Source organism: Eumetopias jubatus, unplaced genomic scaffold (genome assembly GCF_037043125.1).
Source record: "Eumetopias jubatus isolate StellerSeaLion01/CBP00866 unplaced genomic scaffold, mEumJub1_p1.0 scaffold_3, whole genome shotgun sequence".
Lineage (NCBI taxonomy): Eukaryota > Metazoa > Chordata > Mammalia > Carnivora > Otariidae > Eumetopias > Eumetopias jubatus.
Window position 1 is genome coordinate 11,520,046 of NW_028274809.1, and position 27,273 is coordinate 11,547,318.

At 37.8% G+C, this 27,273-nt stretch overlaps 1 protein-coding gene across 1 annotated transcript in view; it reads left to right on the forward strand.

Annotated features, from left to right (window-relative positions):
- Positions 1–933: 933 nt before the first annotated feature.
- The window catches only part of SPHKAP (SPHK1 interactor, AKAP domain containing), a 169,750-nt gene continuing 143,410 nt past the window's right edge, over positions 934–27,273 (forward strand). Inside the window, 5 exon segments of the mRNA XM_088021948.1 lie at positions 934–993; positions 2,274–2,456; positions 2,459–2,525; positions 2,528–2,588; positions 2,590–2,757. Of these exon segments, the coding sequence (XP_087878074.1) occupies positions 934–993; positions 2,274–2,456; positions 2,459–2,525; positions 2,528–2,588; positions 2,590–2,757 (539 nt within the window).

Here is a 27,273-nt window from a genome sequence, read left to right on the forward strand (position 1 = left end):
ATCAATATACCAGGGTTTAAAATTGACATTTTATGGGTTTTTTATTTGTTTTCTCTTTTTTTCCTTCTGTTTTCTTTTGCCTGCCTTACTGTGGCTACTTAACATTCTTGTTATTTTAATTTTATTCATCCATAATGTTTTGAGTATATCTACTTATATAGCTTTTCTTAATGATTTTTCTATGTATTGCATGATATATGCATAACTTATCATAGTCTCCTGGTAGTGTCAATTTACCAGTTTGAGTAAAATGTAGAAATCTAAGATCTCATATGTCCCTTTATCTTCTCCCCTTTATAATTGTCTGAAATGTTTTCTCTACATTTAGAAGCACATCTAACTGGGGTGCCTGGGTGGCTCAGTGGTTAAGCATCTAACTCTTGATTTTGGCTCAAGTAATGATCTCAGGATTGTGGGATCAAGTCCCATGTCAGGCTCCATGCTCAAGCGGAGAGTCTAGTGAAGACTCTCTCTCTCTTTCTGCCCCTGTCCCCCACTCACACGCCCTCTTACTCTATCTCTCTTGAATAAATTAATCTTTTTTTAAAAAAAGAGAAATCTGACACTGTTTATAATTTTTGCTTTAACTGTCGAATATAATTTGGAAAATTCAAGATGAGAAAGAAATCCTCTTGTATTTACCATATTACTGCTTATGGTGTTCTTCCTTCCTGATGTTCTAAGATTCCTTCCTTATAATGTCCTTGACATTTAGAGAACCTCCTTCAGCCCTTTCAGGGCAGGTCTACTGGTGACAAATCATCTTAGTTTTCATTCATCTGAGAATGCTCTGAGTTCATTTTAATCTCTGAAGAATATTTTCACTGGATAATAGATATTGTGTTGACAGTTGCTTTCCTCAGCATTTGTTCTGGGCAGTGGTGAAACTTCTGACTCTCCACTCTGCCTCCTCTTATACTCCCCCAGTGCAGAATGGGAAGCAGCCTCATTACTGCTATGCTGTATGAAAATACAGGCTTCATTGACACCAAGGTGGGAGGGATGGCTGCAAACGCCTGGCTCCCTACTTAGCCTTCTCTGACACCAGCTGGGCTGGGGGGGGTGGCGGCGGTTGGGGTGCTTCCTTAGAGCCTAGAAATAGTAGAATCTGGGTTTCCCACTTGTCTTTTCATGGTGTACGTTAAGGTGGAACCACAGGAATTTTTCTTTCATGTTCTGACAGAGCATAGCCATTACTGTCTGTAAATATTCTGTCTTGTTAGATTGCCTCTTTTCTGGTCCTATAGCTAGAAACAAGAGGGTTTTTCTGTCTGCATCCACTGACATTTCCAGTTTGCCAGCTTCTTCAGCCCCAAGGCTGGGATCTGTGAGGCAAAAAGAAAGACCCAGGAAGTCACTACAATGTCAGTCCTTCTGTCCCAGGGTCCCTAGCTTGTCTGCCTTCTTCTGTGTACCTTCTTGTCTTCTCATATTTGTTGTTTTTTTTTTAAGATTTTATTTATTTATTTGTCAAAGAGAGAGAGAGAGAGAGCACAAGCAGGAGGAGAAGCACGCTCCCTGCTCGATGCGGGGCTCCATCCCAGGACCCTGGGATCTCGACCTGAGCGGAAGGCAGACGCTTCACCGACTGAGCCACCCAGGCATCCCTCATATTTGTTTTATAATCTTCGGCTTTTAGTTACACTTACCAGGAGGAATAGGGCAAAATACACATACTCCACTTTCCCACTTGTGGAAGTTCTATGGTTTTCTTTTATATATATATATATATATATATATATATATATATATATATATGTATATATAAAACATATATTATATGTAATATATAATTTAATATAACACATAATATTTTATGTAGTGAAAAAGGATCAGAGTCAATAGTACCCTCCCTCCTAACAGTCATTTGCTGCTGCCAATGTCTTTCTTCTTAAAACAAATGTCATTGTTGCTCAAGGAGATACTGAAGCAGGCACTTAGGAATTTTTGTGACAGCCTTCCCCCCAGGTCCTGGGTGCTGGACTCTGATGGATGGCCACTGTCATGGGTTTTGAGATCTCTGTGTGCACACAAGCTTCTAACAGGCAAGGAATAAGTGAGTCACAATTAAGCAAAATGAGTTAGATGAACTGTGAGAACCAAAAACAGAAAGAGAGTCTACCTAAAAGGAAAATAGTTGGGGGATCAAGGAGAGCATTGCATTGCTCTGAGTTATCAGCCATTACATTGCAGAAGATAACAAAAATAACCTCAAATCTAGATGAGGTTAGGACTGGTGCGCGACCAGTGGGGAATGTGGGTATTGCCGGTAGAGTGCAAATGTGGGAAAGTGGGTGAACAACTTCAGGGCTGAGACCTGCTGTACCCAAGAGGTAGAGGGGAGGAGACGCGACGGCAGGGCGGGGAGAGAGAAATTCTGTCGGGGTCACCTCTGCTGGGCTCCAGGAGAGGCAGGGAAAGCTCAGAGGGAGCCTCCAGCAACCTTGCCCGGGGCTTGGGTGGAGAAGAGCTGGAGGAGGGCCAAGGGCTGCCGCTTTGGCTCAGCGCTCTAGCCAGATCAGAGGGGCGACCGGGAGGGGACCTCCCCGCGGTCGCGGCGTGCCGCGCTTCCCGGCCAGGGCGGAGCGTGTCGCGACAGCTGTCCCAGCCTGCGCGCCTCTGTCCCCGCGCGCGCCCGTCCGTGCGCTCCGGGAACCAGCTTCTCGCGCAGCAGCCTTCCGTCCTTCGCCCGCGCTTTCCGCCTCTCTTCTCTGCGCGCCCATCGACAATGGATGGATCCCTGCTCTCCGTACCAAGGTAAGACCTGCTCTCCCCTTTGCCCCACCCAGTGGCCCTCAAACTCCGCCGTGCGCCTCGGGTGGCTCCCGAACTTGCCCCGGGGGCGCCAGGGTCTGCGCTTGGCAGGGTCTGGCCCCGGCTGTGTGAGGGGCGCCCGGCGGATGGTGACCCCAGTCTCCTGCCCCACAGGGCGCGGAGCTGGGTGCGGCCTGCGCGCCAGTGCGGCTCAGGGTGTAGGGACAGCTCGGGCTCGCCTCTGGGGCCGGGGCTGGGGTCTGCTCTCCACGGCGGGAGCCAGGAGCCGGACTTCCCGTGGACGCAGCCTGCACGGGTTTCGCGCCTTGTGGGGAGAGGGGCTTCAAGGTAGGGATGATATTAGGAGGGAGCAAGACTAGGGCAAAGTACCCCCCATCCCCGTCCATTCCGATCTGAGCGAGGGTCCGCTGTTGCCAGGGTGTCAAGTGGTTGGGGAGGAGGGCGGGGGAGGGGAATTGCCCTTAATCCCCGACGACACCCAGGCTGCGCCCCATCGAGACCCGGGACAGCGAGACACGGGCCGCTCCAGTCCCCCCCGCCTCAAGCGCCCCCACATCCTAGACCAGTCTGCGCTGGCCGAGCGCGTCCCCTGCCTCCGTCCCAGCCTGGGGTCCCCACACGGGGTAGGTCAGGGACGCCACCTTCGACTCAGCCAGGCGGGAGCAGCGTGTTTCCCTGGTTTGCGTCTCCTTCTCCCCCTTCGCCCCTGTTCCGCGGTCCTTCACATTCAGTCCTTTGCGAATTTGAGAAACTGAAATTTTTGTATTTCAACTCCCATAAAACGTTTAGGGGTAAATTGAGGTTGTAGCGCCGGTTGTGTTCCCTCAGCTGGACACGGTGGCTTTTGCGCTCTTTGTGCAGGTGGCAGAGCGTCCACACAGAGAGCAGGGGATGCTGCAGACCAGGGGGTGCGGGGGGGCTCACTGCTGCCCGCACAACCCCACCCCTCCTGGGTGAGGGGCTTCCTGTGGCTCATCCTATCATCCCTTCCTTCCCCTTTTCCCCAAGCACACATCTAGGCAGCTTCCCGCCGCGATCGTCAGGCACAGGAATAAACATTTTTCAGCTCGCGTTCTTGGAGAGCGGCAAAACCCAACATCCACAGGCTAGGGCACACATGTAGCTGATACTATATTGCCAAGTAGCCAAGATGGGGGTGAGAGTGGAGTGGGGGTGGCAGAGGAGGATGAAACTGCTCTTCAAGCGCGTTGAACGCTGCCATCTAGAGACTTGAAGTATTTATATTCTGTAATGAAACAGAGCTTTCCTAGCTCCACAGGCAATTTCCGCCTTTAGCATCCCTTCTCTGTCGGGGTAGCAAAGGGCTCTGAAAAGGTCCATGGTGGTTTCTATGCCTGGCCTGAAGCTGCTCTCCAGTGCAAAATCTCTAACCCTGGGGCCAAACATGATCAGGCTACCACGAAGTCTTTCCACTCTGCCCTAAGGCATGAAAAGGACAATAAGAACCGCAGGAAGTTTTTTGTTTTTTGTTTTTGTTTTCCTTTTAAAACAAAAAAATATTGCCACTGAATTTTAGGTAAAAGTGTGGGGCACTTTGAAAGAAAGTCCACCGGGGCTTCACTTTCTACACCCTCTCTTCTACTGTTTAAGATCTTTAGAATTGAACTGGTAAACTGTGATTCCAGCATTCCCATAGAGGCACTTTTGAAAAGAGATTGCTTGTCTTACACTCCGGTTTGCAGATCAATAGTGCCGTGCCTGAATCAGGACTATATTCCTATTCAAAAGCTGGGACATTTTCTAAAATATTAAAATTCATTATGCCAATAATTCCTTAAAATTATTTCTATTGCATTACTGTAAAAAGGGTTTATAAAGAGCCAAGCAACTGCGATGATAATTTCTCTGTATCTTGTAGCATTTTATAAAAATATTAATATAGGTTTAATATCAGTTGCCACAAATTAAATTTTGAATTTAAATTTAAATAGTATTGTTTATTCACCAAGACACATCACATTTCCACAAATCAGTGTAGTAATTCTGCTATTTTATTAACATCTTTACTTATATGAAACATATTCAGTTAACTCTAATAGAATAGCTAATTTGATCCTCTCTTTCAAAGAAACATTATATTTAATTGGAAACCATAGGAATTGATATGCAAAAAGTAAACCAGAATTATCAAACACTGTATGGAAATACTTTATTAGTCATACCACTTGTCCACAGAACTTTGAATTTAAAGAATTGATGACAGGAAACTCTTCACAAGTTTTTTCAAGAAAATGACAATGATCAGGAAAAATCAAGTTGTCAATCAATATTTGTGCTGTCTAAATCTGAAATGTTTTCAGTATTAATATAATTAAGTGGATGATTATAAATCACTGTTTCCCTTAAGAATTATAAAGCAATTGAAGACGTTCTGTTTAACACTTGGGTGGGAAAAACAAAATGATTTAGTAATACATTGAGTTAATTATAGAATTTTTTGTGTGTTGGCTTTTACAGTTTCTTAAAATTCTCAGTGAATCAAAGATATAAATGAAATTTTATTCGAGTAATGTTCTGTGACGACTTATCTCAAAATTGTTTTTATTCATACAATTTAGATACTTGAAGCATGTTTTTTTTAAAAAAGGAATTGTTTATGCTTCGAATTGTTATACTATATTACATTACTTCTGTAAAGCTTCTATTAGTTATTAATATTAATATTTTCATTTCTAAATGTACAATAAGCTATGTGGATTACATTACAGAGTTCTTTCAGTCACTGGTTATCAAAGCTGGAAGGTGTCTCCAGTCTTGGGGCTGAGCTATGGGAAGATGAAATGTTCCCATGTTAGTTGTATTATAGATCCAGAAGCCAAGTGTGTCCTGACTAGTAGTCTAGTTCAAGGAAGAAAAATAAAAGCATAAAAAAGGGGGAAAATTTTTTTAGATTCTTTAGTTATCTATTTTATAAAAAGTTGATTTGATTTGCTAAGGTCACACAACTAGATAGATATTATGAAAATAAAAGAATATCCAAGGACTCTCACACACCGTGCTCTGTTGCTGTAGTTCATGGCGCTATAATACAGTAGCTACCCCTGACAGAAGGAAAGTCTCACTTACATTGGTAACTAGTGTGTAGAAAATAAGGTTTATATTTTATGAAGCATTAGCCTTATGTTAAATTGTTTGATCGTCATATCCTGGTGAGTTAATATGACTGATATAATTATCTCCTCTTCTTAGTTGAAAATTTTGAAGCAAAAGGAAATTAAATGAGGACAATAATTAGATTTAGAAAGACACACAGTAGTATGTAGCAGAGCTGGGTCATCCACAGAGTTCTTCTGGCTTTAGGTGAGGTTTTCTTTCTTGTATTGATTGAAAATCCATGCTTTCTTTCAAATAGAGGAAAAAGAGATTTTGGTGCACAGTTTGGACAAACACTGATATCATTAGAACACATGGGGGCAGCCTAAAAGCAAGATCATCTTTTAAAGCCAACAAACACTGAAAAGATCATTTTTGTAAACAGAAACAATTTGTCACCTTGACCATATCTAAGGTTGAATTTGAAGTTTAAGAAAGGGGCCATCTCATTTCGTAAATTACTTGCATTTTTTTATACTGTATTATTTTGTTATTTTTGTTTTGTTTTGCTTACTGGATTCTATTTCAGTAATGATTTTATATGACACTTTGAATGAGAAAATTATCAAAGATGAACTTTTGAAAAAATAAGGTATTTTGATATAGATTTCCCGTGAGTTTATTTTAACCAAACCTAAGTTTAACCTAGCAGCATTTCACTAAAGCCCACCAAAATCTCAAGGTTTTTGCTCAAAGAATGCTAGTTCTAGGAGAAAAAAAAAACAACTGGATTTCCTTTCTTCTAATGGAGCAAACAACCCAATGCTGTAAACTAGACTATGGTCTTCTGTCAACAAGTTTTTTATTGAAAGGTTATCTGTTTTCAAATTCATATGAAAGGAAAGATTCAAGAGTACATTACGTTTCTGTGTCCTATTTATCTGAAACTCTCAGAAAAGATTAACCTAAAAGATTAGGTTATCACTCTTAACAAATTGAGGAGCAGGGACAAATACAGACAATATCTTAAGTGTAAACCAAAGGCCATTCTCTATCCTGAAAGTCATGCTCTCTTCAAAAGCAGCGCTGACATGACCACATTCTCCAACTCATAATTCACAAGGGAACACGGCCCAAGAGGTGTTGTTTCCTACTACAGAGAAAGAAACTGGAAATTAGTCCTTCTACCAAGGACTCTGAGATCCATATTGCCTCAGAATTTGAACACTGCTTTTCAAATTCCAGTGTTCAACAGGTATGCTGTTACCTGAAGGCATTCTGATCTTTAGCCATGTAGTTCCTATAGCAAAATATGTATCTGATACCAAACAATCAATTTTTTAAAAAATAGAGGAGTGACAAGCCTCCATTTTAAGTTTTATTTTTTACACTGTTCTATACTAAAATCGACTTCTTTTATACTGTTCTATAAATTTTAATACATATATGGATTCCTTTAACTACCACCACAGTCAGAATAAAGAATGGTTACATCACCTCAAACATCCTTCCCCTGCCACCTGCCAACCACACCTTTGTTCTTCGTCCAGATTTACATTTTTGAGGTGGTCATATGAATGGAATCATCCAATATGTAATTTTTGAAACTGGCTTCTTTCACTCAGTATCATGTCTTCAAGATTCACCCAAGTCATTGCGTGTATCAACAATTATTATTGCTGAGTCGTAGTGCATTGTATGGATGTACCACAGTTTATTTATCCCATGGAATAGTGCTCAGCAGTAAAAGCGAATAATCAATTTTTAAATGAACTCTTAGAGCTTGCCTCATTCACAAGGGGTTGCCTTTGCCTGGTACTATTCATTTTAATGGGGCTTTATTTTGGCATGAGAGTTAATAGCTCCAGAGACTTGTAAAGTGAGAAAGAAGAAATAGTGATGTATTTGATGGCAGGAGACCTGGTGTTTAGTCCTGTTCTGAAAGTGATGGCTGTGTCTGCCTCGGCATGTTGCTTGACCTGTGACTCCTCTATCTTGCCCTAGATGTCATGACATATACCCTGAATATTCTGCTCTTCTAGGTCCCTTTAACTTCTAAACTATACTGCTGCAGACTTTATTGTAGCAGTGACTTTCAGTTGGGCATGAGACAGATGAATATCTCATTCTACTGAAAGAGACAGATGAAGTTAAGGCATTTAAAAGAACTGAAGCAACACTCCACCCATCCAAAAGAAAGCCCAGCTTAGAGAATGAGTTGGATTGTTTTTAATGTCTCCCCCTATGGAGAGCAGCATAATGCTCACAGGAGGTACAATAAAATCTTATTCTTAATCACAGAGCACAGTGATCAATACCCTGGTTTTACTACTTAACAGTTTGCCCACACTGGGGCAAACATTGTAAGATTTGAGATAGCGTGTATGAAGTACAAGGAACAGTGAACCTTTAGCTGTTGCTGCTTATCATACCTAATAAACTCCTCTAAATTCAATTGTTTTGTGATAGATTTTTAAAATCAATGCTGGTGAATAGCCCACATAACTCAGACACAAAGCACACTTTAACTGACACTGGCGTAGCTACTCCAGCTTCCTCTTGGCTTACATTTTTCCATCCTTTTTCTTCTAACCTAAGTCTTCATATTCAAAGTTGTTTCTTATAGATAGGCTACTATATCTTACTTTTTAAAAATCCCTTCTGACAATCTCTTTCTTTTAGTTGGTATGTTTAGACTCTTCACATTATGATTCTAGAAAGTCTGGATTAAAATTCACCAACTGACTCGCTATTTTCTATTTGTGTTATCTGTTATTTGTTCCTTTTTTCCTCTCTTCTGCCTTCCTTTAGGTTGAGAATTTTTTAATGATTCTATTTATCCCTATTAATTTATTGTTTATATTTGTTTTTAAGAATTTGTGATTGTCTTATGGTTTAGAATTTATAGGGGTGCCTGGTTGGCTTAGTCAGTTAAGTGACAAGACTCTTAATTTCTACTCAGATCATGATCTCAGGGTCATGTGATCGAGCCCCACATTGGGCTCTATGTTCAGCATGGAGTCTGCTTGGACTCTCTCTCTCCCTCTCTCCCTCCCCTCCCCGCGTTCTCTCTCTCTTTCTCTAAAATCAATCAATCTTAAAAAAATAATTTATGTATATTATTATTATTATTTAGTATTTACCTTCAAATTACAATATACCACTTCATGCCCAGTGTAAGTTTCCTACAGGTATATATTCAAATTTTCTTCTCTTATCCTTCATCCTATTGTCATATGTTTTGTTTTTGTGTATGCTATGAACACTAATTAGTGCTACTATGTTTGCTCACAAAGTCAGATATTTCTTTTTTTTTAAAGATTTTATTTATTTATTTGAGAGAGAGAGAATGAGAGAGAGAGAGAGAGAGAGAGAGCACATGAGGGGGGGAGGGTCAGAGGGAGAAGCAGACTCCCCGCCGAGCAGGGAGCCCGATGCGGGACTCGATCCCGGGACTCCAGGACCATGACCTGAGCCGAAGGCAGTCACTTAACCGACTGAGCCACCCAGGCGCCCAAGTCAGATATTTCTTAGAGCAATTAGAAATAAGAAAAAATAAATTTTATTTTACCCTCATTTATTCCATTTCTGACACTTTATCTGTGTAGAGCCAAGCTTCTGTCTAATATTACATTCCTTCTGTCCAAAAAACTTCCTTTAACATTTCCTATAAGGAATGTCTGCTAGCAATGAATTTTCTGTTTTTCTTTGCCCAAGAAAGTCTATTTTTCCTTTACTTTTTGAATCATATTTTTTTGACTATAGTTTTCTAGGTTGTCAAGATACTTTTTCTTTCATTGTTTTAAAGATATCTCTCCATTGTCTTTTGGCTTTTATGATTTGTGCTAAGAAACTGTTTCACATTCTTATTTTTGCTCCTTTCTATGTTATATGTCCTTTTTCCCTGCCCACCTTCAACATTTTCTTTTTAATCTTTTATTTAGAACAATTTAAATGTGATATGCCAAGGAGTGTGTGTGTGTGTGTGTGTGTGTGTGTGTGTGTGTGTGTGTGTGTTGTATTTATCCTGCATGGTATTCTCTGAGCTTCTTGGATCTCTGGTTTAGTGTCTGTTATTAATTCTGAAAAAAATTTATCCATGATCTCTTAATATGTTTCCTACCCTGTTCTCATTCTCTCTTTTCCTTCTAGAATTCCAATTGTTCATATATCAGAATATAGTTCTTGGATACTCACTTCTGGTTTTGTTTAGTTAGTTAGTTTTTTATTCTATTTTTTCTCCTTTTGTTTCAGTTTAAGTAATTTGTTTTGGCCAACTTCGAGTTCATTGATTCTTTCCTCAGCTAAGTTGATTCTACTGAAGAATTTATTAGAGCATTCTTCATTCCATTACAGTGGTTTGTATTTCTTACATGTCCATTTGATTTTTCTTCTCGTTCCACTTGTCTACAAAAGTTACCCATGTCAGCTTGCATGCAGTGTACCTTTTCCATCAGAGCCATTAAACTAATAATCATTATTTTGAATTCTTTGCCAGATAGTTTGAACATCAGTGACACAGTAAAGTCTGGTTCTGTTGGTTGCTTTGTCCCTTGAAAGTGTTTTTTTTTTTTTTTTCTCCTGCCTTTTAACATGACTTATAACGTTTTATTAAAAGCCTGATATCTTGTATAGGGTAATAGAGTTTCCTGGAGTGGAAATTGGAAGTCAGAGCAATTATTTTATTCCCATTTTAAAGATGAAGAAATTTAGGCTTAGAAAAGTTAAATGACTTGCACAAGATGATTCAATTAGTGAGTGACAGAGTCAGAATTTGAACACTGCTTTTCAAATTCCAGTGTTCAAGTGTTGTCAAACGACATCACTGTCCTTTTCTGTTCCCTAATACATGTACATTCCTACACTGGAGGCCTCCAAGACATTTATTCATGCCACATGGCTTCATTTATTTCAGATATTTTTGAACTCCTAAGAAAGTTACTGAAGCCTATATAATGGTGAGTAAGAAATGGTTCTTGCCCTCAAGGACCATAGTATACAATTTCAACATGCATTTTTTTTTTTTTTTGCTAAATGTCTTTTGATTCAATTTTTCTCAAACTATGGTGTTTAACTCAAAAACAACTGTGAAGACAGGTGGATGCTGTAAGAGATTTTGACACAACAGGAACGCAGTGGAAACCCAGAGCATGACAACCAATAGACTCAAGCACATGAATGAAACAAAGTTTGTGTCTGTTCCCAAAGAGGTCTAAGAATCCAGGCACTGAAAACTTACCTGTATATCAAGCCACACTCTGCATGAAATAGAAGAGGTGACATATTTGGACCTATGGTTTGAGAGAATTTCTCTCTAAAAAAATAATATGCAGACCAGTGTGCTTCTTTTTATTCCTTTAATTTAAAATACATATTGCATGGCCAAATTATTGAAATAGTTAATAGAACTTCTTAGAGTAGCCAGGGTTCTAGAAGTACAAGTTAGTTTAAAAAAAATAAAGGTGTTATATTAGTTTTCTATTTGCTTTAACATATCGTCGCCAAATTAGTGGCTTAGATCACGAATTTATTATCTTATAATTCTCTACATTGGAAGTCTGCCGTGGGTCTCATTGGAATAAAATCAAGGTGTTGGCGGGTCTGCATTCTTTTCTGGAAGCCTTATAGAGGAATCTGTTTTCTTGCCTTTTCCAACTTTCAGAGGCTGCTTGTAGCATTTGCTTGATGACACCTTTCCTACATCTTCCTACACATCCTTCTGACTTCTGACCTCTTCTTCTGCCTCCCTTTCACACTTCTAAAAATTCTGGTGATTACATTGGATCCTTCCAGATTATCCAGGATAATCTCCCTACATCAAGGTCAGCTGATTAATAACCTTAATTCCCTCTTGAAACTTGATTCTCCTTTGCCATATAACAACATATGCACAGGTTCTGGGGATTTAAAAATAGACATCTTTGGGGGCCACCACAGGCATTGATTTAACTAAAAAATTTATCACCCTGGCTCTGAAATGGCACTTGAGATTCTAACAGGAGTACCCTTTCTCTCTCTCTCCCTCTCTCTTTCTCTCTCTCTCTCCTTTTTCTTAAATAAAGGGGAAAAGGGACAGGATGATTTGTTTCTCCACTGCCGTATGTGAGTCATTCAGTGTAGCTAAGCTGACATAATGACCCGGTTCCTGAAGTTTATTTACGAACATAAGACCAGGGGTCACCTGAGTGGCTCAGTCGGTTAAGCTTCTGATCTTGGTTTTGGCTCAAGTCATGGTCTCAGGGTGTGAGATAGACCCCATGTCGCGCTCCATGCTTAGCAAGGAGTCTATTTGGGATTCTGCCTCTCCCTCTCCCTCTGCCCCTCCCCATGCTCATGGTTTCTCCTTCAGATAAGTAAATAAATCTTTAAAAAAAAAAAAAAAAGAACATAAGACCAGTTCAGAGTGGACCTGGAGACCTTACAGAATTCACTCTTTGGCATATCTCTTTGTTGCAATGGTCATTAATGCTCTTCAGCAAATATTTCCAGCTGTGTTCCTAAGCATTGGGTAGGATTTCAGTTGCTCATCTTTTTGGTACAAGCTATGGCCATATTACTTGCTTGGGCCAATGCAAAGTGTGTAGAAGGGACATGTGTCTTTTCCAAGTGGAAGTGTTAAAGAGAAAGAGGGCATTTATGATGGTGAATAACAGATTTCACGTGGTGGCTGTTTCACCAGCCTGAGTTTTAGAGTGACCACAACTTGAAGCAGAGCTCTCAGCTAATCCACGAAGGATATGTAATATGAGCAGGACATAGACCTTCATGATTTTTTTAAAATTTTTTTTAAAGATTTTTTTAATTTATTCATTCGAGACACAGAGATACAGAGAGAGAGAGAGAGAGAGAGAGCATGAGCAGGGGGAGAGGCAGAGGGAGAAGCAGGCTCCCCGCTGAGCCAGGAGCCAGACGTGGGGCTCAATCCCAGGACCCTGGGATCATGACCTGAGCCAAAGGCAGACGCTTAACCATCTGAGCCACCCAGGTGCCCCTAGACCTTTGTGATTTTAATTCTCTGGGATTTTGGAGTTGTTTGAAACTACAGTAAAACCTAGTGCATTGTGCCTGATCTCACAGAATTCTCTTTTTGCTCTGGACTTCCAAAGATCCTCATCACTAACATGCAGTGATATGAGGATGGGATTGGAGAAAGGGAGATATGGAACTCACCTTGGCTAGTTGTTGAAGCACTCAGAAAGCAGGCCCTACGCACCAGCTCCAGATAATAACAGTGAATACTGTGGCCTGTCGGTCTCTCCTCCTGAGGACATGGAGTGTGAACGGGGAATCACACTCAGTCCTGATGTCCTGATATCCTTCCTTGCCCACTGCACAGTCCCACAGAGCTGCTGCTATTTAGTGATATCATGGCATACCGTAAGCACATTTAACCCATGTAAATTCAATGCTACATGCTCATTTTCCTTTTTTAATTCTTTCATTCTCTGGCTGTCTCTCATTATTAAAAGCATGGTAAGCTTATATTTTTTTGTATTTTTAATACATATCTTGCATTTCTATATAGTACATACACACACAAATAACGTCATGAGACTTTTTCACAAAAGGCAACAGGCCATAATTTATAAATTGTTAAGGAATTTTCAAAGGTTGTTTTGATTCCACACCACTTTCAAGATAGGCAATGACATTAGACCTCAAACCCCGCATTAGATGCTTCTAATGCTGCACCGTGATTCTGGTAGCATGTCAACAGAAGAAGAGGAACACTGGAGAGTCAGATATCAAGCAACAGTTATTGAGCAGACACTCACTCCTGACACCTTCAAGTTTCTGGGATAGGGTAAGACTGAGTTCCTGTCCTCCTTGCATGTGACCTTGGGGGCAGGGGGCATTGCAGATGGAAGGAGACATACTAGGAAGTAGATACCGAGCACATGTTGACTCTAGTTTCTCTTCATTTCCCAAGTGGCTTCTCTCAGGCTAACCAAGCTGATCAGTTCTCTTATTTGATTGAGATTGACAGATGACCCCTAACTTCTTTAAAGAATTTTTTAAAAACAACTTCTTAAAACAATTTCTCCCTAGTAAGAAATTTACTTATAAAATATGTCTTTTGAAAGATCAAGTGTTTTCTCTCTGTGCTGGAGAAGTGGGAACCCATCAAACGTGGGATATTAGAGCTACAAAGAACTTCGGTAAAGATCATCTTGTTCAATGCCCTTCCTTTACAGATAAAGAAATTGAAATCACAAAAAGTTAAATGAATTACTCAAATCATACAAATATTTAGAGATGGGGCCAAGAACAAAACCCTGAGCTCCTGATTCCTATACTTCCCATTGCATGGTATTTGTTTAAAATAATCCTAACAATAAGCTCCAAAACATAAAAGCTCTTGGTATTTTCTGGTGCAGCAGAATTTGTCTGTCACCCACATCTAAATACCTTCTTTACTTTTCCTCAAGAAATATAATAACTATATAACTGCCCATGTCTCCATTTCACTTCAGCTGCCAGAAATCCCAGAAACAAATTCAAAGTTCAATTATAACAACCATGTAGGAGCTTATTACCTGAATACCTGTGCTGTCTTTAACCATGATACTGATCTTCTGTTACAATTTCTATTTTCCTTAGCCTTGAGTTTTAACTTATGTTTTACCACTTTATTATATATATCTTTTCTGTTAGCTGTTACAAATTCCTAGTGGAACAAGATGGAATATCCATTATTAAATGACTCACACATTCAATCATTTTCTTTATAAGCAATACAAAAGAATAATTTTCCTGTGTTTGGGAGGAATTAAATTGACCTGTGGCGAATTGGAACTGGTATAAAATAATGGTGTATTCATATTTAATTAGACTTTCTTTAATGATAACCTGATTTGAAAAGTCAGAAGCAGTTCTTTTAAAATGATTATTAAATAATTATCCTTAAAGTAGAGCCAACTCCTTCAGAATAAACACATAATAAAATAGAATGCTAAAGTTTTGTGAGATGTATTTTTTAATTATTTATTCAACATGATATTATACATTCATTTTAAAAATATGTGCATATGTAATGGATATCAATTTGTATCAAGTGTTAGTGCCTAAAAGTGCCCTTTTTCGTTTGTAAATTTTACATTTGAGCATACTTTAAGTATTAAAATGCATTAAGTAAAAGGAGAAGAATTTTTAAATATTTAATTTTGCTTCCAAAGATACTAGGAGAATTGATAATTTTCTCTCCTTATACTTTAGTATTAACATAAGTTAAGCAATACACTTAATTGGTTTTTGTTCCAAAAATCTAATTTTTAATGTAATAATAATGAAAGAATGCAAAAAATAACTTTTGATAGATTATGCCTATGAATAGATTTATTCGTTCATTTATAGTTTCAGTAGCCAGTACTTCCACTTATTTTATGCAGACAAATAAAAAATATATCTCAGTAATTTAAACCAAAAAAAGAAAAGAAATTCAGGTAAAAAATAAGGGACAAGTTGAAGTCATTTTTTTCTATGTGAAATCTTGGCCCCACCTGATGTGCTCATTGCTGACTCATGCACTCAATACAACCTGAAGATTTTTAATTTCTACTTTTTTTTCCCCTGAATGAACTAACAGTGCTTCAAAATAGCAATTAAAGAGATAATACACTTCACCTGTCTAATTATCAAGAGGTCAGTGATCTGACCTGGCATTCTGTTAAACCATTAGCCTTCTTTTCTTGCAAAGGTGAAAAAAATGTGGTGACTTCATTGGAACCTTATCATTTAGAAAATGAGCTATAGTTTCATTGTATGAATCACTATTTAAAAAGTGTCCAATGGGGCGCCTTGGTGGCTCAGTCGGTTAAGTGGCCATCTTCGTCATGTGAGGATGACAGGAACCTGGAAAAGGGCACATGAAGTAAATTTACTACAAAGAAGAGTAAATGTCATTAAATAGTGAAGGCAATTAATATAGTTGACTGGAAATTTATCTTAAAAATTATAAAATTTCTAAAATTAGTTCATTTTATCAATATTTTTAAAATAACATGAATTGTGTAATAAACAAATAATGGATTCAGTGCTGATTGGAAGATCATAATTTTCCCTTCAAAATTGTCTGTTAACATGGCACTTTTGGTCACAATATTATAAACAGTGTTAGTACTATATTCAGTAGCCTCATCCATTTTGCCAATGTTCCCTTTAATTCTTTGATTCTCAAGTCAATCTCTTGTGAAAATATCTGTCATGTCATCACCCTCTTTGATTTTCTCTTCTTCCAATGTTAACTGATCTCACTCTACCAGATGCTTACTTAGAGATGGTTTGACGTGTGATAAAGATTTCTCCAGTATCATTTTCTTCTCCTTTCTGATCCCTGCATCTTTTGCAAGATTTCTTTCAATTGATTAGTATTTGATTTAGATAAAAGTCACATCCTCTGAACTCATTAACAGAAAACAACCATCGAAGGTGTTGGTGCAATGCACAGAGATAAACACTCAAGTGGGAAGGATCTTCACTGGAGACTAATTGTTAGTGGTCGGTCCATTTGCTTTCTTACACAATCTTGAAACTGCAGAATAACTGGGACACCTGATCTGTGGGGGGATAAGTTCCAATGACTTTAAGTTTACCAGATTTTCTCCAGGGTATGGCACTGCTGAAAACCTTTTCTATTTTCACAAACATTGTCTGTAGATGAGCAAATTATCTAATGAAGTCATAGGGGTGCAATTGAATATTTCAAAAACTCAATCATCTGGAATCTCCACTGTAGTGAAGATTACAGAAGTCTTTGTGTTTACAAAATATCTCACGAGTATCAGCCTATTTTTAATGTGCAGGTAGCAATTTAGATTGAATGTATGAAAAGGCATCAAGGAAGGTGAATAAATTAAATGTACCCTTTACCTGATAATTCTTGAGCCAAGTTTACCTATGAGTGCAGAGAACATAGATGCTAATATCTCAAATGGAAGACCAGGAAAGTCCATGTAAGGGAAGGCGCACTGAGTCCAGGACCCTGGATCCAAACATTTATTATCTTACAAATATGCAAAGGTTTAGAGTATGTTGAAAAAGTACACTTAAAAAATATTCATTGTCTCATCAGAGTATCCTTGATTGGTATACAAAAGTCTACTCTTAACGAAATAAATATATCAAAGCATTTAACTGAGAAGGTTCACATAGTTCTAACGAAAGATCATTTGAATGTTCTGGTCACAGAGAAGATGGACATGATTAATGCAACATTCCACAGCTCCTGCTTCTGAGCCCACAAATGCCACTGACAGCATCACCTCTCAGATACATTCAAAACACTAAACTAAAGCTGAAATTACTCCTCTTTAATCTGTATTTTGGCTCATTTCTGTCTTCCTCAAAGGGATGAAGTTTTTATATTAAAGCCCTTACCTGGCAGCTGAGGGTAGGGAACACCTGATTCCTCTGCTCCCTTTCCTAATAAACTAGACGATCCCAGCTTGGCTCCCAGCACCTGACATATTCCCAGTAGTAGTCAACTAACAATAGATCAGTCTGGAGGGAGATTTTAAAGACACACTTTTACAGAAATTATTTCCATAGATGAATAGTGATGATAGCATTGAAGCAAAGTACATGGTTCCCTGTGGTAAGAAATGAGGATGGAGGGGAAGCCAAGGGCTTGATGATGGAAGCACCCACAGCCCATCCACCAAGATGGACTGCACATTTCCCTCATCCTGACTAAAGTTTAGACATCATATTCCTGACTCCAGCCCCAGGCTTCTCTTTCTTAGAGCATTTTCTTTAAAAAAAAAAAAAACTTGTGCTTGCAAATGATTTCTCTGCCCCTTTGCAAAGCTTTTTTTTTTTTTTAATTGTTGTTGTTTTTATGAGCCAGGAATGTCTTTGTTAAGCACCTGGAAACAGTCTCTTTGGAATGTAAACACCATAGGAGATAGCACCCAGATCTCCCAATTTCTATAGGAGGGAAAGAGCCTAGCTTCTGTAGGCACCTTTGTTCTAAGTTATAAAATTGTCTCCTATGGGAAGATATGAGAAAGTTTACTTTTCCTTTGGTAGGACCAATTAACACCACCAGCACCTCTGCTCTTAAAAACTCTCCTACTTTTTGTTTGAAGGGAGTTGAATTTAGACTGCTTTCTCTCCTTTTGCAGTAGCCCTGTATAAAGTCTTCCTTACCTGGTGAACTTTGTCTGGTACAATTTTTGCTTTGACATTATGTTTAGGAACCTGGACTATGCCTAAGTTAGTTAGCAGGACAGTGGTGGAAGAGCTCAGACCTGGGGGTCCCACAACCTAGACTGGAATCCTGATTCCACTGCTCCACAAGGCAGTTAGTGGACGGTTTGTACAATAAATAGGAAGTTGTTTGAATGGATGATCAACACTGAACATCAGCACTGATTAAATTCACTAGATAATTGCTGGATTTTCCCTATTGCTTGGCTTTAGTGCAAAGTCATGGATGAAATGAACCCGTGAGTGTGGTGTCCATTCTGATGCATTATTTCTGACTTTTTGCAAGCATATCAGTCATAATTAGCTTCACTAAATTTGGCATGTTGTTTTGCCCCTGGCATTTCTACATCAGTCTTGCCCTCTGAAGCAGGTGAATACGGCTTAATGAATAGCAACATTATTTAAACTTTGGTTCCTTGTTTTTCTTGGTAACTTTACTTTCAAGAATCATAATTATTCAACCTAAACAGAACAACTACTGAGCTTCTGTGGCATCCAAATAATCCGTGAAAATATTGCAGCCGACATGTTTGTTTTCAAGACTCTCCAAAGAAGGCTTTCCTAGCAATTGTAAAGCAGTCCAACTATTTCAAATTCCAGTGATCTCCGTGAACTATCCCTACCCTTAAGAACATGTACTGCTCTCTTTCTTCCATTGCCTTTCCATCAAAATAATGCCTCCTTTCCTCCCATATTAATAGGCCAAAGTAATAGAAACACCTGCAAGAAGGCAAATAGATTCTGAGTTCTTCTGAAAGTAAAAAAAAAGAAACAAAACAAAAAACAAATAGAAAAGGGGAATAACAGGTGTTCCATTGCTAATTATCCAGCTGCTTCATTCTATTCTCTTCGAGTCCTGCTTTCTTTGAGCCTATGAGTGGAGAACCCTGAAATATTCAGATACATATTTAATCTTTCAGATCATTTGGATATTTCATTTCCATGATATTCAGTACACAACTCTTTGGGAACATTTAATTTACTTTTGATACTGTGTAGACAGTGTTGTGTAATGGAAAAAATCTCAAGGCATGGGATTGGAAGACCTGGGTGTAAGATGTTCTTTGATGTACTGTGTGATTTTGGCCAAATTATTTAACTACTTTGAATCTGTATATTAACGTTTCTTGACCCAATTCTCACTACTTGTGTGCAGAGAAAACTAAGCAACCTATGTGAAAATGCTCACTTCATCAGAGCAATATTCAAGTATTATTTTCCTTAATCTTTTACATATTCTACTTTTATATATTGCTTTTTTGTTTTTTTGTTTGTTTCTCTCCATCGATGCAATATAAATGCCATGAAGGTAGGGCTTTCGATTTTATTCACGGTAGCGTCTTGAACACTTCATACAATTCTTGGTGCTCAGTAACCTTTTCTGCGTACAAAGTGTCTATTAGAACTTAACACATTGTTAGAAAGGAATCTCATTTTGATTGAGCATTTCAGAAGAAATTAAATGCTTGTGCATTTCTAGAAGATCTTGCCTAAGAAAATGAGAGGCTCAGAGGTAAATTTGAATTAGTGGCCAAAAGGTTTGGGATATATAACTGACTATTTATTGATGTTAGCCCTTACACTTGTAATTTTTTTGGAGGGTGAACTTCATTCATCTACAGTGGAAAAGAGTTGAGCCATTCAGGCAATCCTACAGTACACATCAAGAACACTGATATAAGCAAGGCTTCCTTTTGGTTGCTGTTTGTGGGTCTATCACAATCAGGTTGTAGCTACATTTGAGACGTGCACATCAGATTCTCTGAGAAATCATAATGTAGACACTGTGAAGGTATACATAAAAGATAGTAATCTTATCTCGAAAAGGTTTTGAAGGGGAAAGAAAAAGTCTTGTTCTCTTAGTTGTCATATTTTAGCTTAAATCTTTCACAAGGGAAGACTTTTCTAACCGGGATGATCTTCTATCTAGGACACATTCATTTCACTTTGCCGAGAAACAGTCTAATAAGCTGGATGGTCTGCGGCATTCTCTCCCTGAACTACAATTAACAGCAGCTCCTAAACTTTGAGACTTTGTTTTCCCTCTTTGCCTGTGCCACATAGATGTTTAATTTACTGTTTGCAACTATAACTTGCCATTAAATATTAAATTACAGAATTTGTCTCAGAAATATGTTTATTGTACTTTGAACACTTTGGAAATAAGAGAGTGAGTGTTTCAAGGCACCAAGCAGCCTGGAAGTCTCTTTACATAATCTCCCTACCTGGATTTGCTCACTGCTCTCAGTTCACTTTTCTTAGTGACATCTAATGAGGCAACAGCATCAACCTGCAGTGACAATGGCTATATTGTCCTAATAATGATGAAACACGTTCATCTGCTCAACCTCAGTAAAATTCCATGCTCCGTGTCCCCTAGAAAGGATGAAATGTGATTTCCAAGAACAAGTCAAGGTGTCTTGAATCTTGGCTACTCAGGAATCTATGGAGTTATACAATCTGAAGTGCATATTTATATGCATTTTATGGTCTTTTTATTGAGTGAACTTTTAGGTTGCTATGATTCATATGTGACATTACACTTGAGGTTCCCATTAATAATAGTTGCATATAGATTCCAACTATTTAATAATTTGTGTTCTGATTGCTCTATTCTCATGTCTACCTTTAGGAAGCAGCAATTCTTACCCTTGTCAAATTTTATCTCGGAAATACATACTGCAGAATGAGTGACAAGAGTATTCATTGCTAACCTTCCAACGGAGATGCTGGTCCCAGCTCTCGGCCTTGATTTCACCTCCCGAAAGCAGAAAGATTGGGCAAAGTTAGCTTTAAAGATGAAATAAGAAAACCGTACCAGCTAAACTTCAATAATTGAGATTAATTAACCTAGATGAAAAAAATACAGTTGAACAGTTTGATGATGCCTTGTGGTATATGGTAGAGGCATTTGTGATTAGGAATATGATTTACACAAAAAAGGAAGAATGTTGCTATACTATTACAAGAATGCTTTCTTAGGTGGGTTAAATAATAAACCTTATAAATGGATAGTTGGCTTAAAAATAATTTATCTAAAATTGTGCAAAGATATAATTTAGCCAGTAATATCAATTATTCCAATTTCTGAAGGGCTGCCCAAATTAGAATTTCATTATTTTTAACTAAAATTTTCCTCTCAAATATAAAACTTAGAGGAATCTCTAAGTGCCTTTGGTTCACATACTCTTCCTATGAAGTGGAAAGTGCAGATGTATTTTTCTCTTGCAAGCTCAATGTTTTCAAGCATTATAGCTTAGGACTTAATATGATGATCTGCATTTTGTCTGTCTTTTTATTAGTCCATTCACTTACTTATATTTTTAGTTGAATGAACTCATGAGAAAAGAAAAAGTAGATGTTTGAGTCTTTCCTTCATTTCTGCATCTCATTCTGAAACCTGATCATTTTTAAGTTGGTTTTTTAAAAAATTAAACCAGAGTGGAGTCATAGAAAAATTGATCATTCTATCTGTCTCTCTAACATATTGGATTGTGCTACTCAACTTCCATTAGGGTAAAAAAATGCCTTGTAGAGAAAGCAATTTAGATCTGGCAGGGAGGAAGCATGCATCCTATCTGAATTCTGTACGTGAGTCACTTACCTAAGCTTTTTCTACAAAATGAAATCTATAAACCCAACAACAATGTATTGTTATAATGAATTTATAACACAAAATGTAAGATTCAGTGATTATCAATAAACTCAGATATTGTGTTTTCTGTGCCTTGGCATTTTGATATATTGAGTAGAGGTAAACTTGCTTTAAAGTATGGCTGCTTTTCAAGAAAAAGATTGTATGCTGTATTTATCTGCATATGAAGACCATCTTTTTAAAACTTTCCAAACTTTTCAACACTTACCCTGCCAAATATGATGTGTTTTTGAAGTACAGTTCTGTAAATGATTTAAAACCAGGTCCATCTTGAAAAATGTGTCACTTTAGCTATATGTTAATCTTCATAAAAAATGAAGATGGTTTTATTTAACTTCCAAGGGGTGACATATAATAAGTATTATTACCATTGCTGTTTCTGTTTTGCTACAGCATGCTGCCATTGCATGAAATAACCGAATGACTAGGTATCTTTAGGTCACTTAATTATCTACTCCTTTCTCCACCCCACTACTTCTAATTCTTCATGAAAAGCTTTTCAGGAAATGGGTCAGTTGTTTTTAATTCACATTTTTCTCATCCTTGAAACCTGTTGGTACTATTTTCCTCTCTCTGTGTGTTCTTCCCCACACCATCAGATAACTTTGAAAGGCCTATGAGTTTTAATTCCAGCAATATAACAAAGTTATTCATCAATCCTCTTGATGAAAATGACTGAATTTATAATAAAACATTTTAAAGTTTACTAAAAGAACTGAAGGGTGGATATGATAATAAGGAATTATTAGCTAAATATCAACAGACCATCAAAGAAAAACAAAATCTTAAAAGTAGCTAGAAGAAAGATACATTACCTTTAAAAACTAACAATGACAGCTGATATCACAAAAACAACGATGGGAACCCAAAGATAATGAGGTAATATCGTCATTGTATGAAGGAAATAATTGCCAGTTTAGAATTCTATGCTTTGTGAAAATATCTTGCAAGAATAAATAAATATATTTTCTCATAGGCAAAAACTGGGAGTGTTACTAAAGAATATTATAAAAGATTTTAAACATACAATGGTTACATTAAAAGTAAATGGACTAAATGCTCCAGAGAAAATGCAAAGATTATCATTTGGATTTTGCAAAATCAAAGAAAGTAAGACATATTTAAAACTTAAAATACTAAAAGGATGGAAAAAAATACATAATTCAGGAGCTAACCAAAGAAAACTGATGTTGCTTTTATCAGACAAAATAACCTTTAAAACAGAAGAGCATTGCCGGAAGTTAAGTATGTCACTGCATAATGGAAAGGGTTGAATAATCAGCAAGTCATGCCTACATTTTAAATTTGTATTCATATAACAAAGTATCCTTAAAATTAAAACAAAAATGGACAGAAATAGAAAAAGAATTTATCCAAAAAATATCTGTATAAACTTAGAAGATCTATCACAATCAACTTAACTCAATGTACATACCTAGACTATGATAACCGAAACCTGCAGATTACATATAACATTTACAGAAATTGGCCACATAATTGGATTATAAAGCAGTTCTTAATACGAAGATCAGTGTTATGCACACCACGGTGTCTGAGTGAAATGCAATTCTACTGTAAGTCAGTAATGAAAAGACAAATTGAAATTTTCCATATAAATTGAAATAAAATCAACAAAATTATAATGAAAATCAAAAAGTCTTTGAATTGAAAGATAATAAAGGTACCACATTTCAAAACTTGTGGAATGCAGGTAAAGCTATCATAAGAGAAAAAATTTATGTCCTTAAAGACATACATTAAAAAAAATGAAAGGAAAGCCTAAAGATGATAGTGAATATCGATCTCCTGAGATTTTAAAAAGAAACAACAAAATAACCTTCAAGAAAGTAAATAATAATGAGATCAGAAATTATATGATTGAAAATTAACGTAGTACTGTGAAGGATAGACAAATCAAAAGGTGGTTCTTTGAAGAGGCAAAAATCCCTGACATGTTTAATTTAAAAAGGGGATAGGTAAAGCACAAAAAAGTGATTTTAGGAATGACAAAAAAAAAAAAGAACATTACTACAGATACCATAGACAAAATTATAGTAATGGTATAAAACATCATGTCAATACATATATATACAACTTGGATTAAAAAGGCAATTTTAAATAAAAATAGAACCTACCAAAGTAACTGAGGAAGAAATAGGAACCATGATAAACATTAGAGTTACTGACTCTGTAGTTAAAACCCTGCCAACAGGAAAGCTCCACTCCCGAACAGCCTCACTGGAAGAGTTAATTCCTATAGCGCCAGAACACTTCCCGCAAATAGAAGAGGAATACCCTAAATCTCTTTTATGAAGCTGGCATAACCTTGATACCAATCTGACAAGGGAAGAAAAGAAATACGGTCAATCTCATTCACAATCACAGAGGGGAAAAAGTTCCTAACCAAAATATTAGCAAGCTAGGTCCTACAATATATAAAAAGGATAATACATTTGTAATCAAATTGTGAGTTGATCTCAGGAATTGAAGACTGATTTAATATTACAAATCAATTATAATTCATCAAATTAACATTCTAAAGGAAGAGAGCAATATGGTTATATCAGTAAATGTAAAAAGACATTTGATAAAATGCAACATCCTTTTATGATTAATAGGATAAAAATACTAGAAAAATGTAAATAGACAAGAACTTCCTTAATAAAAACCTACAGGAAACATAATACATAGTGGTATAACTTTAAGGATTTTTGCACTACTCTATTCAACCTTTCACTGAAGATCCTAGCCAACACGGAAAGACAATAATGAGAAACAAAAAGTAGAAGGTATGGCAAAGGAGGAATCAAAACTCTCGACATTTGCAGTTTAGTTGATTGTGTGCACAGAAAGCCCAAAATATCTGCAGATGAATTATTAGGATTAATAAATAAGTTTATCATGTTTGCTGAATATAAATCAAAGCACACACATAAAGTACATTTTTTTCATATGAGCCACAAACAAAAAGTGAGATTTAAGAAGAAAATTTGTATACTTCAATAAATATGAATTTTTTAGGACTAAGTCTAAAGAAAGCAGACAAGACCTTTCCAGAGAAAACTGTAACCCTTAGTGAATGGCATAGATTGGAGGTCTTCCTATATGACCACAGATGGTGCTATAGGCCATGCCCTCACACCAGGTATCTCCTGCTTTCATAGCTCTGATATTTTACCGCCTTTGTCTTCTCTGACGTCTTTATCCACACAATAAAATTTCTTGAATTCTAATCATGTACTGCTAACTATCAGTCATGGAGATGCAAAGATAATTTCACTGTCTCCTTATTCACCTTTGCTCTTATAAATCTAATATATAAGATATAGATATATTATTTTTTCATAGTTATAATGACTTTCTAGCTTTTGAGATTTGAGGTAATACACTATTGATTTGAATTAAGAAAAAAAGGACTGGAGCATACCTCCAGGTAAGCATTGTAGAGAAACTTGATTACAAGGCATTCAATTTCCATAAAAATCTGTTGCCCTGTTTTTCTCTTAATATTAATCTTAGTATTAAAATATTAAACTTAAGAAGCACAAAATGCTCCTCACCTATAGAGAGCCGTAAACTAGGTTAGAAGGATCTGAAATTCTTATCTGCAAGATGTGGATTACCTTTTGATGCAATAAAGATGTGAAGCCCAATCACACATCCAGCACATTACTCAAGACAGACGCTATCTGAAAATATGCGTGCAGTTTTTGAACCCTTTTCTGAGGTTTTTTTGTTTTGTTTTGTTTTTAACTGTTAACAACCTCATCATCTAGCTACTTTTGTTCTTTTTAAAGACAACCTGCTTGAGTGTGCCTTTCTCCTTGAATGACACTAAAATTTCTGTTTCTTTTTTCCCCCACCCTGTTCCTCTCCTGCCTCCTCTCCAAATCTGCTGGTGTTTGTAACTCCTTTGTTGTGGGTGTGGTCCTCTCCATCAGCCATGTGGGTAGTTGAACCAAACTCACCTACCAGCCTCTCTGCTGCCTTGTCCACCAGGAGACACTCCCAGGAATCCAGGTGGGTTGTGGAGTGTGGGGTCCAAGGGATGTATGCAGCCAAGTCATAACCAGGACCTCCACTTTCATTCCAGCATCCCATGGGCCCCCTGGGTTCCCAACTCTAAGATTTTGACCCTGACTGCTGGCTTTCCGGTTTGCAACACTATTTCTGCCAAGCTCCACACTGCAGTGCATGTTATCTCTTTCTTACCGTCAAATTTTACCCTTTCTGTGTCCCATAAATGACTCTAAGGCATTCGCAGGGACTCCGGTATCAAGTTTTGCTAGGTGGCAGAAATGTTTAGTTAGGTGGGGCTTTCCTCATCCCTGAAATCACAAAAGGAGGGTTTTTTTTATTCCACTTTCATGGAGACCAGGAGCTGGCAGTGTGTTTGGCTGAAGCCCCCCTCTTCCCTTGGGACTAACCATCCCACCTGGTGCAGCAGCCAGCGACATCCCCTCTTGTGAACCCTCACTCCTTGTCTGCAGTCCTCTTCTCTGGGCCCAAAGCCCTCCCCCCCCTTTAAAATGGGAGCATCCGAAAGAAAAACAGTTCTTAAGAAACTTAGCCTGTGACAAAAGCAAGTGGTGCTACGTGGAGACAGCTGGGCACCTGGGAGAGAGCACAGACCAGGGGTCTGGTTCATCTAGGTTTGCATATCAAATTGTGCCACTTAACTGTGTAACTCTGAGCAAATTCTAAACCTCTGAGTCTTATTCTTATGAAGATAATAGGCTAGCAGCCCCTCTACTGTCCTGACGCTGTGAGGCTATGAAGTGACAAAGATAAAGATCCCGTCATAACGATGGAGGTAGAGTGAATGTCAATCAGGTGTACCTGTTACTATTGGCTGAGACTTTCTCCCTTTAATAGCAGCAAATCATGAAGAGTAACTAGTATTGGTCCCATTTGACAGATGAAGAAACTGAGGCTCAGGGAGATTAAGTAAATTTCCTAAGGTCAAACTAATAAAAGTGACATTTGGGACCCAAATTCAGGTCTTCTGACTTCCACCATGCAGTCATATTTTAACTATATCACATGACATAAGAAGTTTTTCAGTCTTGACATATTTATATTAACTGCTAGTCTTCTCATCTGGCATATTTGTTTAATGTGTAGATGTTGTCACATCTCTTCATTTATTGTGGTGGGTTCAAATATTGCAATTATAATTTACATGAGTTTCATCTTGACAAAAACCATGACATTTCCCTCATGGTTTATATGGATTATTTCTAGCTATTTGATAGTTTCACCAACATTTGTATCTCAGGATTGTAGACCATCACAGACAAAAGCATGAAGTGAGAACTGAGAGCCTGTCTTTACTTTTATCTGACAAAGACAAATCGCTAAGATTTTAAGTGGTGCCATTTATTGACCCTACCATATTTACTGAGCACTGACTAATAATTGCCAGGTGTTGTGTTAGGCACTTTGTGAGGTTCAGTAGTGAATTAGATGTTCTTTCTCACCTCGAGAACTAAATAACAAATTTGGAAAGAAAGTCTAGCAATTTTAATTGAACCCGAGCTAGACTGGAGAACCCATGTTCATTTGATATAAAATACAGATGT